This window comes from Bombina bombina, chromosome 8 (genome assembly GCF_027579735.1).
Source record: "Bombina bombina isolate aBomBom1 chromosome 8, aBomBom1.pri, whole genome shotgun sequence".
NCBI lineage: Eukaryota > Metazoa > Chordata > Amphibia > Anura > Bombinatoridae > Bombina > Bombina bombina.
In genome coordinates this window covers 313,782,061-313,803,464 of record NC_069506.1, presented here as the reverse complement: position 1 = coordinate 313,803,464, position 21,404 = coordinate 313,782,061, and the positions used below count along the sequence as shown (strand labels likewise).

Below are 21,404 nucleotides of genomic sequence, written 5' to 3'. Positions count from 1 at the left end.
ACATAAAAATTTTCGCCAAATGCGATCAAATAAAAAAAAAATGTTCACTTTTTCACAAACTTTAGGTTTCTCACAGAAATTATTTACAAACAACTTATGCAATTATGGCATACATGGTTGTAAATGCTTCTCTGGGATCCCCTTTGTTCAGAAATAGCAGACTTATATGGCTTTGGCATTGCTTTTTGGTAATTAGAAGGCTGCTAAATGCCACTGCGCACCACACATTGTTTTATGCCCAGCAGTGAAGGGGTTAATTAGGGAGCATGTAGGCAGCTTGTAGAGTTAATTTTAGCTTAAGTGTAGTGTAGTAGACAACCCAAAGTATTGATCTAGGCCCATTTTGGTATATTTAATGCCACCATTTCACCGCCAAATGCGATCAAATTTAAAAAAAACTAAAAAATTTTCGCAATTTTAGGTTTCTCACTGAAATTATTTAGAAACAGCTTGTGCAATTATGGCACAAATGGTTGTAAATGCTTCTCTGGGATCCCCTTTGTTCAGAAATAGAATAGAAAACATATATGACTTTGGCGTTGCTTTCTGGTAATTAGAAGGCCGCTAAATGCTGCTGGGCATCACACGTGTATTATGGCTAGCAGTGAAGGGGTTAATTAGGTAGTTTGTAGGGAGCTTGCAGGGTTAATTTTAGCTTTAGTGTAGAGATCAGCCTCCCACCTGACACATCAGACCCCTTGATCCCTCCCAAACAGCTCCCTTCCCTCCCCCACCCCACAATTGTCCCCGCCATCTTAAGTACTGGCAGAAAGTTTTTTTTAGCATATTTACATATGCTGTGGTGTAGCATCCCCCCTTAGCCCCCAACCTCCCTGATCCCCCCCAAAACAGCTCTCTAACCCTCCCAATCTGCCTTATTGGCGGCCATCTTGGGTACTGGCAGCTGTCTGCTATTATTTCACAGTCAAAAAAGTGTTGTTTTTTTAAAATGTACACTACTGTTACACCAGATATGAGTGGTGGCACTGGGCAAGTGGGCACAGTATACGCTGTGAGCCTGACACACACGCTGGCAGGCAGGCAACTGCAATTAGATTACACAGGAAAAAAAAAAAAAGCAGACTGATGTTCTAGCCCTAAAAAGGGCTTTTTGGGGTGCTGTCCTTACAGCAGAGATCAGATGAGTCCTTCAGGACTGTAGTGGACACTGAATACACTAGCCTAGCTATCGATTTCCCTATTAAATCAGCAGCAGCTACACTGTCCCTCCTCTCACTAAGAATACAGCTTCCGAATGAATCTAAAATGGATGCTGTCCAGGAGGTGGGAGGGTCTGGGAGGGAGGGTCTGCCGCTGATTGGCTGGAATGTGTCCGCTGACTGTGAGGTACAGGGTCAAAGTTTACTCAATGATGACGAATAGGGGGCGGACCGAACATCGCATATGTTTGCCGTCCGCGGCGAACGCGAACAAGCTATGTTCGCCGCGAACTATTCGCGACATCACTAATTGTAGACTGTCCCTTTAACAGAATGATATAGAGGTTACATAATATATATTGTGTCTTAACACATAATACACATGACAAATGCCCTTCTATAAAACTAGTTTTGTACTTATGAATTATCTTTGGCAGGACTTCCTTAAGACAATTCACTACAATTTTTTTTTACAAATTGTATCATCAAGATTAACCAAAGATATAGGTCTATAAGATTCTAGTTTTAATACATCGTTATTGGGTTTAGGTAACAGGATTTTAATAGAGATTTTAAAATTATAAGATATCGACTTATCTAAAATAAGAAATCTGTTAATTATTATTTTATGGCTATTATTTTATAAAATATTTTAAGAAGTCCCTCTGGACCCTCAGCCTTTGATTGAGCCAGCACTTTAATAACTTTACCAACCTCTTCTTCCAATAGATGTGTAAACCTCTAATGCTCCATAAAATGTTTATATTACTCTCCTTATTACATGGTGAATTATATACATTTTGGAAATAGGTTGTCAAAGTATTTATGATTTGTTTATATTCATACATTATTGTCCTATTAACTTTAATCTCCATTATAAATTTATTTTCTCTCTGAGATCTAACAAGAGATTCAAGAAATTTACCAGAACAGTTTCGATATCTATGGAACTTGACAGTCTTTTTTAATACGTTCTCTTTTAGGTGATATTTTAAATTTTGTCCCCTTTCATGTTTAACTTGAAGATAATGCTGCCTGTTAAAAGGATTTCAAAAGTTTACAAACGCTTCTGCTAGCTTTTGTGTCCACTACAGATCTGTTTTTTTATTTTCATGATTCAGTTTTATCATATAAGAGATAATGTCAGATTTTAAAACACCTTTAGCTGTATCCCACAACAATTGAATGTTAGCTGAATGCTGAAAGTTTGTTGCAAAATTGTTCAATTATTTTTCTAGTTATTCCCTAAAATCTGACAATTTAAAAAAAGATATTTCAGAATTTTTTAGCTCTAATAAAACTTGGACATGATCAGAAAGACTAAAATGTAATAATTGAATTCCAGAAATTGTATTGACAAACTCATTTGATCCTAGAAATAAATGAATCCTTGCAATAGTATTATAAAAGGCAGAAAAACAAGTAAAATCTAACTGATCATAGGTCTAAAGTGGAGCTAAAGGAATTAAACAATCTCATAATTTATTAATCTTTTAGCAATTTTATGAGTAGAAATTAATACAGCTTTTTTATGATCTATTCTTGCCAGCATCAAAAAAGTATCTAAAAATGTAATTAATTTGTATTCAAGTTTATTCCAAAATGTGTAATCTTGCTTGTTTGGACCATATACATTACAGATTGTATAGATTTGTGTCCCTAAAGAAATGTGCACTATCACATTTTTAAAATCTTATAACTAAGTAATTTATTAACAAAATAGCCAACACCTTGTGCAGACTTAAAATAAAAAGAATACGGGGGCGTGTCCAAGCTGAGGCCATGATCAGAAGCATAATGGAGAAGCTCCTCAAGATTTTCTAATATTCTACAGATTATCTCCTCACTAATCAGCCATCCTAATATACAACTTATGAAAACTAAGGAGGAGATGATATGAAGCAGAAAGATATCTTCATTATTATGACTGTATCAACAGGAGACATATAGGACCGGCTGAAAGTGAAGGCCGCAACATCGTTACACATTCATTTATCCCCCCCTCAGTTCCTACAGTAACCGAGTAACGCAGTATTAACCTGCTACTATTCTCAGCTTTCAGTCTTGTGGCTGATTAATTATGGAGGAGTACTATGCAACTATACACAATCTATTGGCAGAAATTGACATCAAGGCAGAGAAGGGATTCCAGGACCTCATGGCCGTTGTTAAAGAGGGCCACGCAGAGGAAGGAGCCGATAATTTTAATCCTCAGGAGGCAGACACACCTACGACCACGATCAAACTTACCGGTTACAAGGCAGATATCGGAACCTCATCCTAAGACCTTGCATTTGGTCTTGACCTGCGCAAGTCGGAAGGCCACCACAGGTGATTCAGCCCAGTCTAACCAGCTTACCTCAGCCTCAGCGGTAACCTTCAACGTGGGGCCTGTGTCTATCTTCTTGTATGGGGAACCTGGTTGTGGGGGTGCGGCCGGCTCCCGCGACTGGATGTGGGATAATACCCACGATCCTCATCAACCTGGAAGATATGTTGTAATGGAGATAAGACAGGGGAGATTTCTGAACTTCTGCAAAGGTACTTTTCTCTTGCTGGGCGAGTCAGCCTTATTACAGTATTGGAAGGACTTAGTCACACACCAGGGTTCAACAGTTATGATTCGTTCCGGAGTTGGCTAATGGAAGATGAACGATCGCAATAGCACTCAGAACTGCACTATGTTAGGCATATTTTTCTTTTTTTCTAAGTACTCAAGAGACGCCATTTGTTCATTTAAAGAGGCAAAAGCAAGTAATATATATCAATGGTACCTGATATGCTTATCTTGGTATTACGTTTGTATGTGTTCCCCACCTGGGGTGAGATAATAGTTTATTTCTAATGTATAGTTAGCTCTGTGTATTATTACTTATTGTTTGCATAGTCCATATAAATTAGAGCTCTGACATAGCATGCGCACACTAAGGTTTTTTAGTCATGGTTAGGTTGTACAAACGGATAAATTATTTTGAAATTCACGGAAGGCATAACCTCTTACTGAAACTAGTATGTATATATTTTTTCCCTAACACACTGGGTCAAATATTCAATAGCTCTCCAGAAGGTTTATCCGGTAATAATATATAATATAGATGTCATTTATCTAGATGTGTTCCTCACCTATTATGCCTTTCCCTATGCTAAGGCTCAGCTAGCTCATGAATGAACAAACTAGGCTGTCTTATATCACTAATGCATTTTGTTTAATCCCTGGTTTATTCAAACAAAGAGAGATATATTGGTAATGATGTTTAACTTCTTATAATATTAGGACCTCTTAGCCAATGTTTATTTGGACACCATACAAGGGTGACACAACATGTTAATTAGTAGGAGCTGTAACTAGTTCACTATCTCAAGAGGGAACCTAATACTCATATTTACTTCTATCTCCCATACCTACCTTCTTTGCCATTTTTAACAAGTTAATTTAAACTAAGTAGCCTAAACTTGTATGCATTTACTCCTTCTCTCCAACAGTCTTAATCTCCATTTGTCATTGTATGTCATTCTTCTATGTTATGAGAATAGTATTATCTTCCTATACCAATATCAGCATTATCAGAAGTCAAGACCTTCTCTCCTATATACTTTTGTCAGTAGCATCTAGAAGGTCATATTATATATAAGTCATTATCCCTATATTAAATAATAAATACATCTTTATATTACATTTAGTCTATCATACTATAGGATGTAAATGGCTATATATCACCCTAGCTCCCTGCAGTGATACAAGCTATTAGGTATAGGCCCAGAAGTGACCTATAGAAAAGTCGGGAGTTTATACAAAGTCTAAAAAAATAAAAAATGAGGTTTCATTGCCATATGTTTAAGTAGAAAGTCAGTTGTTATTGCTTAGACTGATTTTGTTTTGTTTTGTTTTATAGATGTTTAACCCTGCAATTGTTATATATGAGTGGTTATATATCACCCTAATTCCCTGCAGTGATACAAGCTATTAGGTATAGGCCCAGAAGTGACCTATAGAAAAGTTGGGAGTTATACAAAGTCTAAAAAAATAAAAAATTGGGGTTTCATTACCATATGTTTAAGTAGAAAGTCAGTTGTTATTGCTTAGATTGATTTTGTTTTGGGTTTTTTTCTATGGATGTGTAACCCTGCAATTGTTATGTATGTGAAGAAACATATAACATGACATATTGTAATATATAAAACCTCAATAAAAATCTTTGATTTTTAAAAAAAAGAATACATCTTTAACCCAAGCACCTTTTAACGTTAAGTGCTCATGTAGAGATAGATGTGTTTCTTGTAAACAAATATCAGATTTAGTTCTATTTAAATAATGCAAAATGTACTTTCTTTTTATGGGAGAGTGAATCCCTCCCAAATTCCATGTTAAAATTGTAATCATAAATATATTTAATTAACCCCTTTTTTCCAATGGGGCTTGTTTTGTTTTTATATAGGGACGAAAACCCCTTAACGACCAGTGACATACAGGGTATGTCATTTTTGTTAAGTGGTTAAGTACCAAAAACTCAATTTCAAACATATGTATAACATTACCGAAATCTTCATCCAAAAAATCTTTTTATAATTACAAAATAACCACCAAAACCTTACCACCAAAACTCGTCATTTAAAGTGTCACATAATAACGAGGCTAAACATCATCAATTCAAACTTTAATTAATTAAAGGGACACTGAACCCAAATTTTTCTTTCGTGATTTAGATAGAGCATGCAATTTTAAGCAACTTTCTAATTTACTCCTATTATCAATTTTTCTTCATTCTCTTGCTCTCTTTATTTGAAAAAGAAGGCATCTAAGCTTGTTTTTGGTTTAGACTCTGGACAGCACTTTTTATTGGTGGATGAATTTATCCACCAATCAGCAAGGACAACCCAGGTTGTTTACAAAAAATGGGTCGGCATCTAAACTTACATTTTTGCATTTCAAATAAAGATACCAAGAGAATGAAGAGAATTTGATAATAGGAGTAAATTAGAAAGTTGCTTAAAATGTCATGCTCTATCTGAATCACGAAAGAAAAAAATTGGGTTCAGTGTCCCTTTAATGCTTATTATATTGAGATCCACTTCACAACCCCAGTAGAACCATATTTCTTAGGAAGCCAATAAAAGTCTCTATTCATTCTGGCTGTCCAAAAATGTTTGTACCTAAATCTGGTGAGTCAAATATTACAAAGGAGTCACCTTTTTGTCATTTTGCCCGGTATTAAAGAGAAAACCGTCTTGATTATTTAACCAGGGGAGAACACACAGGGGAAAAGAGCCTTCTTTTTTAGCCACTTTTGAAGAATAAAAAAAACAAGAGACAATGCCCTGGAAAGTTAAAATTTCCAGTAAGCCCTTAGAATCTGGATTTTGACCTGAAAATATTTTACCATCACATTTCTAGGCCTAGTAGAATATATTCTCTTGGTATTTTGTTGATAATCATATCTAGGTAGTCTCGGAAGCAACAATGCACTACTGGGAGCTAGCTGGTGATAACACACATCTGCTTTTTGCCATTGGCTTAATATGTGTGTTACATTAGTTCCCAATGCTGCTCTGAAGCTGACTTTAACTATGTATTTAACCATTTTGTAGGGGTTAAACGCACAGTTATATGCAAGTAAAGGCACAAAAATAAATATACCAATATATATACACAGTTATAACCCAGAAACAGTAAATAATAAAATACTCAACACATTACATTTCTTTTTGCACTTTTACACCCTAACGTTTTAGCGCACAAAGCGTCACAAACAATAATGCTTTTAAAAAGTGATGATCTAATACAGGATTCTTCAGTGCCAGCTCTCAGAAGCCACTGACTGGCCAGAATTTCAGGATTACCTTGGATGAGAGCAGGTTAGTAACCATGGTAATGGAACATCGTATTAGTACTGTAGCTAAGATATCCCTAAAATCTGGCATGTCCCTTGGGCTTGAAAACTAGAAGTGAACAACTCTGATGTTATAAAGCCCTATTGCTGTAGGTTTCTGAGAGGGCATCACTTATCTTTAGGTTTACACATCAGTAAAACTGTGTCCATAATGAAATAAGGAGCTGTGAAGTGATCCTTGGTGCAGACACCTGCAGCTACACGGTTCATCGATCCATTTCCTTGGCTACAGAAGTTGACAAGGACCTTTAGCTTACAATTAATTAGGTTTTAATCAATCAATACTTTCTACGTTTTTTAGAAGCTCAGCCTTTGTATGTAATATCATGGAAATTCAAAGCTTTAAAGGGACGTGGAACTCAAATGGCAATATTGTTTGCAATAATGTATGTAACAATTTTATAGTGCTCAAGGCTTGTGTCCCGCTCCTGAGCCTACCTCAGTATGCTCTCATGAAAGACAATACTAAAAGAGCAAGGTACATTTGATACTAGAAGTATTTTACAATTATAATCTCTGTCTGAACAATAGTATTTGTTTTATGCATTTGTAATATTTTGTCATTATCGGTCTCATTTGGGGTGACAACTGCATTTAAAACAAGAGTAAACTGAATAACAAAGCAAGAACATGATAAAGTCCGGTCTAGAATAGGGATAATAAGGTCGTATTTAAATATCATGTCAGATCTCTGGTAAAGGGACATGAAACCCAAAATAGAGAATCCAATTTTAAACAACTTTACAGTTTACTTCTATTATTTAATTTGATTCAATCTCTTGGTATCCTTTGTTGAAGAATCAGCAATTCACTACTGGGAGCTAGCTAAACACATTGAGTGAGCCAATGACACAAGGCATATGTTTGCAGCCACCATTCAGCAGCTCCCGAGTCTTCCTAGGTATCTCTTTCAACAAACAATATCAAGAGAACAAAACAAATTAGATACTAGAAAATAAAATGGAAATTTGTTTAAAATCACATGCTCTATCTTAATCATAAAAGCAAAAAAATGTGTTTCATGTTCCTTTAAGTTTCAAATGAATAATGTTAAGTACTCCCCTGATTTAAAGGGATATTAAACGGCTCAGCACAAATACAGGAGTAAAGTGCTGATGTCTGCAGCTTTCTTCAGAGCATTTCTCTTTTTTGACTCATTACAGAAGCTCCTTCTAGTTATACTGGGAACAGCCATCTTGGCATTTTCTTGCACCCTGTGCACATTACAGAAGCTTGCACTTACGTTTAGCTTGTATTCAATTTTAAGCAACTTTCTAATTTATGTTTATTATCAAATTTGCTTTTTTCTTTTGGTATTCTTTGTTGAAGGCTAAACCTAGCTAGGCTCAAACTGATTTCTAAACGGTTGCAAACCCCCTCTCACCTCAGTGCATTTTGACAGTTTTTCACAGTTAGACAGTGCTAGCTCATGTGTGTCATAGATAGCATTGTGCTTACTCCTGTGTAGTTATTTAGGAGCCCGCACAGATTGGCTAAAATGCAAGTATGTCAAAAGAACTGAGATAAGGGGGCAGTCTGCAGAGGCTTAGATACAAGGTAATCACAGAAGTAATAAGTGTATTCATTTCACATTGTTTGTTATGCACTCCATGTGGAATGGGTAATAAAATGTAGACTGTCCCTTTAAGTATGGCAATAAGGTTTGCCAAAAAGTCAACAATGCCACAGGTCTGTGAATGAGCACTGCTCCTGTCACATGGTGTAAGAATACTTACAAGATGGCAGTCACCTGTATGAAGGGGCGGAGCTTGACTGGCACTTGTAATAAGAGAATGCTGCAGGTGCAGGAGGAGTAACAGAGTTAAGGTAAATAGTAACTTATAGCTGTAGCCAGCTGTTTAATGGAACTGGTCACACCACAAGGGCTCCAAAGCTGCAGTCACATCCTGATAACTGAGCCCATAATGAGCACCCCAGTGTACTCTGTACTGTTTTATGCAGCCAATGCCTGTTCTCTACTGCTGTATCTCAACTGGCCTTGGCACGCCCACAAATCCCTATGGCTCCTCCCACTGACTCTTTACCCTTCCTGATGTCTGAGAAACTGCTGCAATAAAAGCTGGGAATCCTAAAACAGCCTCTTGTACTTATAAATATAATATAATAATATAAACAATCCTGTAAAGAAATGTGTCAAGTGCTGTCTTGGTAAGGGTATGCAACTGACATACGGCTAGCAAACGCAACATCTCCTCATACAACTGAAGACAGTAATGTACAATATAAGCTCATTATTTATTTTGTCTGCTTTTGCTGTGAAATACATCAGACAAATGTTCCTGTTCTACTTCTTTCAGAGAATCAGGAAAGCCTTCACCATACTTAAGGGGACATGAAACCTATTTTTTTTTTTCATGGTTTAAAAAGAGCATGCCATTTTAAACAACTTTCAACTTTACTTCTATTATCTAATTTGATTCATTATCTTGCTATTATTTGTTGAAAAGCATCCCTAAAGAGGCTTAGAAGCTGTTGATTGGTGGCTGCAAATAGATGCCTCATGTGATTGGCTCACCCATGTGCATTGTTATTTCTTCAACAAAGGATATTTGAAGAATAAAGCAAAATAAATAACGGAAATAAATTGAAATGTTGTTTAAAATTGTATTCCTTATCTGAATCATGAAATAAATATTTTGGGTTTCATGTCCTTTAAGTATAGTGAAATGTACCTGACCTGCAACATTCTACACTGTGATTGGTTAGCTCAAAACACAAGCTCATTTACACCTTCCCTGAACTGGACACAGCAAAGAAGACCAGGAATTTGGAATCCACCCGGCTTTTTATAGGGTGCATCCCTGAGCTGCTCTTGATTTGCAAACCTTGAAATCTTTTGCTAATGTGGTCAAATTTTTTAAAAACATTCATTTTACAATGCACTCTTTAAAAGCTGATTTACATGTTAAATATCCCTTTAACATATTTACTGTATGTAATTTCTGAATAAATATTTATTTTTTGCTTAGTGTGAACCAATTTCATTCTGCAGTATATTTTGATCTATGAAATGAAATAATAAAAACTAAGTATAAAAAAAAGATACAATAATTGCAAAACATGTAAAATTTATTTTATAACAGTTGTTTTTCCTAAAAAAAAAAGTTATTGCTACACATATTTGTTACAATTAGAGTTATCATCATATTAAAGCTTCAGCATAAAAAACTAAAATCTTGTTTAAAGAACATAAAACCCTTTATTAAAAGCAGCAGAGGGCAAGATTACAAGTGGTGTGCTATTGTTTATTTTTGCTTGCATGCTAACTGCGCTCAAAGTAAACTTTAAACGTAGGCAGGTTAGTGCACTAATTGCTCATTGAAAGTAGAAACTTATATCTCCCCATAGACTTTAATGGAGCGTGGCGTTCACAAAAACACACATTGCTCTCACGCTAACAATAGCACACCACTTGTAATCTAGCCCATAGTGTTTTAAATAGCAGCAATTAGATTGTTTGTGGCGACTTAGCAAAGGAGGAATCAGAAGGCACCAATCATGAAATAAACATACTGCAACATATATTTTTTACAGTAATACATAAATATGTTATTTAAAACATTATGGTTGTGTTTTTGAGCCTGCTAATAGCAGTTAAAATTACTGCTGTAAAAGATAATGGCAAGTGTCCCATTTACATGTTTCACTCGACATAGTACGGCAGTAAAAGGTCACTTTCATCTACCATTGGAGTCTGTGATAGAGGAAGAATACATCATTTACATTGCGTGTATAAACACCTTTTGGCTTGTCGTGTGATGTCATTAATAGACTCAACCGTATATTACAAAAGAGGAAACACTTTTAAAACATGTACACACATATTCAACAAAATCATACAAGTTTCCAATGTCATATTTTATAAATAAAAGGTATGAATATCTAATATATTAAATACTGAAATACTATATATAAATGCATTGTTTAAAACCATAAAGAAAATCTATTAACTAAAACATAGAAGTCTGACATAGATGTAAATTAATTAGTTTAGTACACATTAAAAACTATATGTGTGTGTCTATTGTGGATCGATCACAGATAAAGGTTGTAAAGTCAAACATTTTTTTATATTATCTCGTTAACAGCTGCTAAGCTAAGGTTATGCCTAATACCAGACAAAATATTCAAGCATTTCTAAAAATGAATAAGGACGTTTGTAAATCTGGTGACAAACAGAAACCAAAAACCCATTACTCAAGCCAAACTGCTCAATGTTGTATGATTACATTTTTGCACCAGCAATGTAAACTTCATTACTAAATAAGATTTCACATTTTAAAAACATACAAATATCTCAAACCCAGAGTATGGCCCTAATTCCCATTTACAAAGGGAGATTCAGTGCAGCAGAACAACAAACCCCTAGAGCAGGGGTCAGCAACCTTGGCACCCCAGATGTTTTGGGACTACATGTCCCATGATGCTCAGAAACTCTTTAGGCTGGCTGAGTATCATGGGAAATGTAGTTCCAAAACATCTGGGGTGCCACAGTTGCTGACCCCTGCCCTAGAGAGACAGGTGAGCTAGTTACTAGAGATTTCTCCATATTCTCTAAAGCCCTCTCCGTTAGAACACGCAAAGCAAAGTAGTTTAACCAAGACCTCATTAAGGGGCCAATTATCTAAACCAGATCAGATGTGTTTTCCCCCCGACCCTCGGAGGGGCTGCCCTGGTGGAATTATTGTAAAAATGGCAGCCCCTGCGAGTGGCGAGATGTCTCCTATTGAAATTAATGGAGCTCGCTGGATAGGGAAACTTTACTGTGTAATTTTCGCTAGGTCACAAACCATTAAATATGCTGTGTGTAGCAATTTTGGGTATCGACTGCTTCCGATGGCACTTTATACCACACTATTGGCAGTCGGGGTCAAGATGCTGAAGATAAATTTGAGTCCCATAGAAAGTATTAGAAGCCGTTAAGGGACAATTTACAGCAGGTTTCCAATGAAAGTGCAAACTGTTATAATATACTTCAGACTCTGCTGATATGTGAAGTGACTGGAAGACTGAAGAAAAATGCTGTAATTACAAGGTGCTGACTGTCCCTTTAACTAATTCAAACAGCAGCTATTCTGATTGGCTTAAATAACTTAGAAAACAAAGGGATAATTAATTGCCTCTAGTGTACAGAGTGTGATTGGTCCCATGCTCCCTACTAAGGCCTAAAAGCAAATTCAGTAACCTTGGTTGTCATAATGCTGCAAATTGTCTAAACCAGCTATTTGATTTGCAGGATTTCTAGGTTATGAAATTTGCACTTTTTTTTCTTTCTTAGGGCCCGATGTTCTAAAGCTCCCCGCTCTTGTGATCTAACAAGTCTCATCAGCATTGCGAGGTCCCTCAAATAATTGTATAAAGGCAAATTGTACCCTGCAAGTTGCTTTTCTCGCTATGCAGGTTCTGGATATGAAGGGGCAACACCTAAATTACACAATAATGCTAAAAAAAAAGCCCCTACAAATATTGTGCCATTTCTCTCCATTCCAGCGAGTTTTGACCATCAGGTCCTAAGTGACTACGGAGAGAACCACAAAATAACGGTACCTTACATCCCACTGACTGGACTCTCTAGCGTTTGTCAATACAGGCCACTAAAACACAGGCACATGAAGTCTGCTAGAGACAATACAAAAGAGAGAAAATCCCTATAAATATAGATACAAATATAAAAACAAATAATGTATAAAGGTACCCAACACTCCCCATAATTAGTGCAAGTTGTAATGGATCACTGTCAAAGATCCAACAATCTCAAACAACCACAATGCACTGCAGCTCACTATCATAAAAGGCATCATGAGCACCCTCAGAATTGTAAAATATAAAATACTCCAAGCATAATAATATTAGTGTCAACATACGCACAAGAGAGGGCTGTTTGCTGCACATGCGTGCTGCTAATTGTTTTAAAAATGGTGGTCATCGGCATTGGTGATCTGTGGGTGCTTATGTTTAAATATAATCAGCATAATTCCAGGAGAGGAACAATTCACGATTCTTGCACATCCTATACTATAACTCTGCTGTAAGAATAACTGTAATTATATAATATTGTGCTTCTGTGATAAAAAATGCAAAAGTACTGGTAACTTAAGTGCGCAGTTAGAGCAGGAGCTCTTGTACCTGAAATAGACGTCTGAAAATATCAAGAGGTCACAGTGGAAGGGCCAGATACATGAGGAATCTCAGTGAAACAGGCCAAGGTACAGTATGGGCTGTGATCTTCGCTTTGCTTTCTGCTAAATCTTAAATGCTTGACCATGTAAAGCTCCTTTTGAGTTAATTAAGTTTAAGTTAGGGGAGTGAAGCTTTAGCAAAGCTAAATCCCTAGTAGTAGACTATTAACTGTACAATCATCATGTCTATAAAAAAATAGTAATCCAGCCCCTCATGTAGTTAGTGAGCTACACTAAAATTCTACCCCCTCTGTGTATTTTTGAGTTCTTTCCATTTTAGGGGGCTTTGGCTTTAATGTCAAGTCTTCCTCTTTCACATAGTGAAAGTAGATATATAATTAGACCTTTGTCCTCAAGTCACACTTACTTGGATGTGATGAAAGGGACAGAGCCTTTGGCAGCAGTGGGGTTCAAATCTCCAAATAGACTAGAACCTGAATCCAGCACCTTAAACTGCTCAACCACTCTACCACCAATCAGTGTACAGTACTGGAGCTTTGTTATCGTCACCCCCCCCCCCCCTACCAAACAGACTGGAGCTTTAACCCCTTGCCTTAGACTGCTCAGCAGTAGTATAGCTAAGCAGAGTAGGGCACGGGCTAAAGGCTCAAGTTCCTTCAGTGACATTGGTTCAAACCACATGAATGCCAGAGTCTCTGTTTTCTTGGATGAAAAGGGCTGCATGAATGTCCGTTCCCAAAACCACATTAGTCTCTCCAGAGATTTCACACTAGAGTAACTAATCTACAAATTGTGTTCTTCCAAGAGACGGAGTGTCTGCAAAGTATAGTGTAGAACCAGGCTCATATTCTTCAAATATAACAATCTGGAAGAAAAAAATAATAGAAATAAGATATTAGTATGAAGGTAGATGGTGTAATGCTGTGTATGCTAGAATGATGTTCTACTCACTTCGTTCTTCCCTGAATATAACCAGCTTCCAGGTAAAAACAAAGTCTCCTGTGGTCCAATATCCCAATATCTTCCCAAGTTTTTCCTATTCACAAATACAACCCCTTTCTTCCAGCCCTGCAAAATAAATAAAGAATACAAGAAGTCAAGATGATTGCTTTAAAGAATGTCAACATTAGACTTTATAGATTCAGATTGAACATGCAATGTTAAAGGGACAGTCTACAATAGAGTTGTTATTGTTTTAAACTATAGATAATCCCTTTATTACCCATTTAAATGTTATAAAGTATATTAATCTAACAATGTTGGTTGTGCAAATCTGGGGATTGGGTAGTGAAGGCGTTATCTATCATTATCCCTTTAAACAGTTTTCCAATTTAGGGCCAGACTACAAGTGGCACACTAACTGTTACGCGCAATCAAAAAGGGGTTTATTGCGTCTGTCTGGGTGCGTCGGGTGTAGCGCTCATATTACAAGTTTAAGGTAAACGCAACCGCTTTAGCGCAATTGAAGTTAACGCTCGTCAGGATAGCGTGTCCTCAGAGCTCTGGTTAACGGTTTCGCAAAACAAATAAGTGTCACAAAAGACATCAAAAATACCTGTAAAATTACACTTATAATAACAATATGAAATACAAATTATTTTTAAAAAATTGCACCAAAACGTTATAAGGTGTCAAAGATATGACACATACATATACATCTCTAAAGATGTAAATGTATACATATATGTGATAGTACAGATGTATTTATGTATTTAAATGTGTATATATATATGTAGCCACAGGCATATACACACCTATAAACACATAAATACTGTACTGTACATATGTACACATATATAGACAAATATAGAAGTGCATTGGAGCCCTTTGCAGTTAAGTAGCTGAAAACACGTTAAAGCATATTTATGCAATATTAATTTTTAATAAAGTGTTATAGTGTGTATTTACTGTAAATACTTCGCATTCCAATGCTCTGCACATAGCAGAATATGTTATATGTATTTATAAATAGATATTGCTATATATATCTATACCTATATAAAATCATATATATATATATATATATATATATATATATATATATATGTATATATATATCTAGCTGTGTTTTGTAGGTTGTTGCACCGGAGATTGTGGAGAGAGTTGAAAAGGCACTAGTAGTTGGTGTGTTGAATGCTGCTGATATCCTAAGTTTGTCTTTTTTTATCGGGTTAGCACGCAAACAAAAACATTTTACTTTCAACTTGTACTACGAGCGCTACCCTACGTGTGCAAAAAACTTACTTCTAGCAGAGTTAACACGCCAGCGTGTGTTAAATAGCGCTCCATTTGTAATCTGGCCCGTTATTTTTTTACCTAATTCATTTTTCTTGCTATGCTTTATTGAAGAACATACCCAAGCAGGCTCATGCAATTGTCCTGAGCTCTATATGGTGCTGGTAAGGATAAATTGGTGTGCACTATATAGCAGCAGTGTTTGCAACAATGTAAAACACTGTTAAACATATTGATGCAAAAACTACTAATATATAATGTGCCTGAGCTTATCTGGAATGCTCTTAAAGGGATAGTATAGTCAAAATTAAACTTTCATGATTCAGATAGAGCAGGCAATTTTAAGCAACTTTCTAATTTACCTATATTATCAAATTTTCTTCATTATCTTGGTATCTTCATTTTAAAAAACTGGAATGTAAGCTTAGGAGCCGGACCATTTTTGGTTCAGCACCTGGGTAGTGCTTGCTGATTGGTGTCTAAATGTAGCCATCCATCAGCAAGCGCTACCCAGGTGCTGAACCAAAAATGGGATGGCTCCTAAGCTTACTTTCCAGCTTTTTTATATAAACAAACCAAAAAAACGGAGACAAATTGATAATTGGATTAAATTAGAAAGTTGCTTAAAATTGCATGATCTATCTGAATCATGAAAGTATACATCTGACTATCCCTATTAATTTTGTCTTTCATGTCCCTTTAAGCTGTGGCATGACTGTACATTTGATATGAATAGCAGATATTACTGTCTGAAGTAAAATGAAATGAAAATGCTGGACTTGTTGTTAAGCAAAAACAAAATAATCATGATTTGGGGTTTTCACGTACCCTCATATTAAGGAAAGTATCCATGGGTGAAGAACCAGTGTCTAAGACGGCTCTACAGAAAACAGGTCCTTTCTTCTCTTCTGTAGGCTCCATCCAGGGCACAGAATACAGGCTAAAAGGACCACACACAAAAGTAACACAGCACATATATAACATGATCACAATGCAGACACAAAAGCACCAGAATAAAACAACGGATTCGGGATGACTTTGCTATTGAGTAAAGAAAATCAATCAAACAGATGAGAATAGAAAATGTATCACATAGAGTTTACCTCATATTGCTCCAAAAAATGTATTATACCAGCAGGACGGAGGTGCAATTTCATTTATTTTGTGAAACCAGCAGAACACACTGCACAGAGTTATATATTAAAAAAAATCTATATTAAGGGGGACACTGCAGTAAGAAAAAACAGCACTCAAAATAAGGGAAATGGCAGAGCAAATGAAGTCTGATTAATTCCAGGTTAAAAAAAAATAAAATACAGATTCACATTCCAGACTTTATTTAATCTCCTGTACTGTCTGGTACCAAAATGAAAATCCAACATCTTTAAATCCTACTCTCTGCTGCCTCCTTGTGGGGATCGCCTCATAGTTTTTACTTGAAAAGGGAAATATGGCACAATGAAAATCCTATGTTACTAATAGTAGGAATCTAACATTTTTAATATACTCTAAAATGTAATCAGTGGGAAGTTTTTTTTTTTTTGTTTTTTTTTACACCACATATAAAATATTTAAGTACATATAATAAAATATATTACATGGGAAGTGGCCCTTGTGATATATGAATTAATACTAAACTGTTTGCCTCATTTTTATTTTTGGCAAATTGCGTTCATACATTTGAACAGGTTGTCGGTAGCATAGAGGGCAACAAAATATTGTAAAGAGTTCTGGATAATCCTGGAATAAAAATGACAGCAAAATACACACAGTATGGAAATAACATCCTGTGTAATGTGACGCACTTAGATTCATTTAAGTGAATAATTTAGTGACACACAGTACAATATTCTCTTTAGAGTGTTCTATATTCTATCTGTGTTGATACTGTTTAACAAATTATTCTTATTTTAAAGAGACATTGTACTCAAATGTTTTATTTGCGTTTCACCTAATTTAGAATGAATTGTTTTTTTAATAGATATTCTTGTGCTTAATGTACCAATATTTTATGGGATGTTCTAAAATTTTCTTATAAGCCAATAAGCAGTGGAGTTTTTGTAAGCAATCATTCACTTCCTGTTTCAAAGTATATAATTTTCACTTAAAGGGACAGTCTAGTCAAAATTAAACTTTCATGATTCAGATAGGGCGTGCAATTTTAAACAACTTTCCAATTTACTTTTATCATCAAATTTGCTTTGATCTCTTGGTATTTTTTGTTGAAAGCTAAACCTAGGTAGGCTCATATGCTACATTCTAAACCCTTAAAGGCTGCCTCTTATTTCAGTGCATTTTGACAGTTTTTCTCAGCGTGTTTTGACAGCGCTAGTTCATGTGTGCCATATAGATAACAATGTGCTCACTCCCATGGAGTTATTTAGGAGTCAGCACTGATTGGCTAAGATGCAAGTCTGCCAAGAGAACTGAAATATGGTAGCAGTCTGCAGAGGCTTAGATACAAGGTATTCACAGAGGTAAAAAGTGTATTAATATAACTGTGTTGAATGTGTTATATTAATATTTTTCAAAAAAAGGTTAAACATGTTTAGATAGTACTCTTTCAAACATGTTATAGAAGTGTTTAATTATTGTGTACCTTTGTTTCTGAGCATCGCTGAGACATGAATCTCTACTTAAGTTTTCGAGTATTACTGAGAAACTAATCTGTAAATGAATGTGCCTGTAGGCCTGTGCTATACATCATCTGAAGAATAATTATGTTTTAGTCTAATAAACTCTCCTTTTGGAATAGCCGTAATGAACATGTGGTGTATGACAAGCATTGGCATGTAGCAATGTGTTACCTGCTGAATTCTCAATTAATGTCACATCCAAAAACCTAATCTTCATATCCATCATCATATTAAACCTCAGGTGACACTCGTTAACATTAATATAATTTAAAATTTCCTTGGCAGTTACCAAAATCATTTCGCTACCAAATCATCAATCAAACTGCCAAAAAATATATCTGATGATGAAATGGCTTTTTATCTCTGTAGGATGTGGAACACGTCCCACCACCCATAAAGAGGTTAGATTAAGAGGGGGGAATGTTACCCACAGCTGGTTAGTTTCTCATCAAAACAAAAACTAAATATTGTCAAAAATTTGTTCCATAGATTATTACTATAGCTGGAATAATAACTCAAAATGGAACAAATATCCTTTAACCATAATTGATGTTGAATATAAATAGATAATGACACATCAACCAAGATCCAAAAAAAAGGATCACCTTAGTTGAGATTATTTTTCTTCTCAATAAGACCCCTTGTATTGTGATTTTAAATAGACATGGAACACAAAATTAAGCTTACTTGGTTTAGATACAGCATGATGTTTTAAAAAACTTTCCGATTTTTTATTTTTTTTCCAAAATGGCTGCATCCTCTTGGTAGCCTTTTTTTGAAAAGTAAACAAAGGAAAGCTCACAGGAGTGCATGGGTCTTTAGCAATCTGTGGCAGCAGTGTTTGCAATAATGTATAGCATTGTTGCAGACATTGCTTCCATACAGTACTAAGGACATGTGCAAACTCATGAACTCCTATGAGCCTACCTAGGTTTACTCTTCAATAAAGAATACCAAGAGAACGAGATAAATGTGATAATAAAAATAAATCAGAAAGTTGTTGTTTCAATTGCATGTTCTATCCTAAACATGATAGTTTAATTTATACTTTACTGTAACTTTTAAAGGGCAGGGAAGAAAATATTTAACATTTAAAGTATGCAACTTTATTTAAAAATAAATTAAATTTATCACAATAAATATAATCTTGGAACTTTAAAAATAGACAGCATAAATCTCACCTGTCTATAAAGGAAGCATTCATATCAAAACTTTGTATCCTAAAGTTCTTCAGTGCCACATCTCTAAGATACACATCGCCAACAAGACCTGAAGGAAACATATAAAATCGCACGTATGCAAATAAATGAGAAGGGGATAGAATTCCACTAACTTTTAGAAATTAATGGCATCACTAACAAATTTACAAATTTTGAGGATCCCCACCAGATAATGTCCTGTGTGTGTGTGTGTATGTGTGTGTATGTATAAATGAGTGTGTGTGTATGTATGTATGAGTGAGTGTGTTTGTATGTATGAGTGAGTGTGTGTATGAGTGAGTGTGTTTGTATGTATGAGTGAGTGTGTGTATGTATAAATGAGTGTGTGTGTATGTATGTATGAGTGAGTGTGTTTGTATGTATGAGTGAGTGTGTGTATGAGTGAGTTAGTGTGTTTGTATGTATGAGTGAGTGTGTGTATGTATGAGTGAGTGTGTGTGTGTATAAATGAGTGTGTGTGTATGTATGTATGAGTGAGTGTGTTTGTATGTATGAGTGAGTGTGTTTGTATGTATGAGTGAGTGTGTGTATGTATGAGTGAGTGTGTGTGTATGAGTGAGTGTGTTGAGTGTATGTGTGAGTGTTTGTGTGTGTATGAGTGAGTGTATGTGTGTGTGTGTATTTGTGTGTGTGTGTATGAGTGCGTGTATGAGTGAGTGTGTTTATGTGTATGTATGAGTGAGTGTGTGTGTGTATAAGTGAGTGTGTGCATGTATGTGTGTATGAGTGAGTGTATGAGTGAGTGAGTTTTTTGTGTGTGTGTATGAGTGCGTGTATGTGTGAGTGCGTGTATGAATGAGTGTGTTTATGTATGTGTATGTATGAGTGAGTGTGTGTATAAGTGAGTGTGTGCATGTATGTGTGTATGAGTGAGTGAGTTTTTGTGTGTGTGTATGAGTGCGTGTATGTGTGAGTGCGTGTATGAATGAGTGTGTTTATGTATGTGTATGTATGAGTGAGTGTGTGTGTGTGTGTGTATAAGTGAGTGTGTGTGTGTATAAGTGAGTGTGTGCATGTATGTGTGTATGAGTGAGTGTATGAGTGAGTGAGTATTTTTGTGTGTGTATATATTCATGAGTGTTTGTGAATGAGCGAGTAACTTTTGTCCCTATATTTTGCTAAATGTGAAGAAAGCGCTTAGCTAATTTTGTACATCTTCAAATCATCGCTACGTGTGAAAGAGAAGCCTACATGGAAGGTACATGCAGTAAAGAGTATAACCTTTACTAATGGCTACGAAAGTTATATTTAGGCAATTTTGCTAATAATCCCCTAGCTCGTGTGGTATATTGATGTATAAAAAAACAAAAAAATATTATATTATATTTTTTGGACTATATAATAATAATGTGGGTCGCAAAAAACAATTCCAAGGCAAAAAGGGGTCTCAGGTGAAAAAAATGTAAGAAGTTCAGCTACAGAATTTATAGCATTATAAAGAGGGTAGTACTCTGAATAAAACACAAAAGTTCCAAAAAAAGAGTTTATTCAGTGATTTATATAGGCACCAAGTGGTACCAAGATAATGAACCCAAACATCTTTATCTGCCTTTCTAAAATGTATCAATTTGTCACATTCGTAAGATGTGTGAAATCCAGCTTAGCCATCGGTTAATCACTGTGATTTATTTACCTTTACGTTGGTCATTTATTTTGGGTCCATAGTTGACACGTCCGCAGTTCTCAACCAGTATTCTCAGTTTTCTGTAACCCTTTGAATTAAAAGTGAAGTTCAATTCAGGAAATGTTTGATAGGAAATAAAAACCTAACCTTTCTTTATGTCCCTGTTTAAAGGGGATGACTCACAGTTCCTTGGGTTTAGTTTACAGTTTATCTAGCTGAGAAATAACTGCAGCATCTTTCTTCCCTACTGCAGCACATAAAGTGTGAACATGTACCATAATGCTGTGCAAGGGGTACGTACAATGCATTTCTATAAGGAATGGAGGTGCATGCTGATTGGGTAAAATGCATTGCTCCCACGCCTATACATTATGATAGTGTACTGACCTGAAATTACAGTTAAAGGGAAATTATTAATTGTCTGTATGAGGAGGCATGATCAGCACTTGTAACGATTAAACTCTTCAGAAGGGAAACAAA

General features: G+C 35.7%; 1 protein-coding gene across 1 annotated transcript in view; it reads right to left on the bottom strand.

The window, feature by feature from the left end:
* Positions 1 to 10,120: 10,120 nt before the first annotated feature.
* The window catches only part of GLB1L2 (galactosidase beta 1 like 2), a 272,576-nt gene continuing 261,292 nt past the window's right edge, over positions 10,121 to 21,404 (bottom strand). The window contains exons 15-19 of the mRNA XM_053691520.1: positions 20,934 to 21,012; positions 19,262 to 19,349; positions 16,273 to 16,384; positions 14,161 to 14,277; positions 10,121 to 14,074 (exon numbers count right to left, since the gene is read on the bottom strand). Coding sequence (XP_053547495.1) covers positions 13,988 to 14,074; positions 14,161 to 14,277; positions 16,273 to 16,384; positions 19,262 to 19,349; positions 20,934 to 21,012 — 483 coding nt within the window. The 3' untranslated portion in view covers positions 10,121 to 13,987. The remainder of the gene's footprint in view (positions 14,075 to 14,160; positions 14,278 to 16,272; positions 16,385 to 19,261; positions 19,350 to 20,933; positions 21,013 to 21,404) is intronic.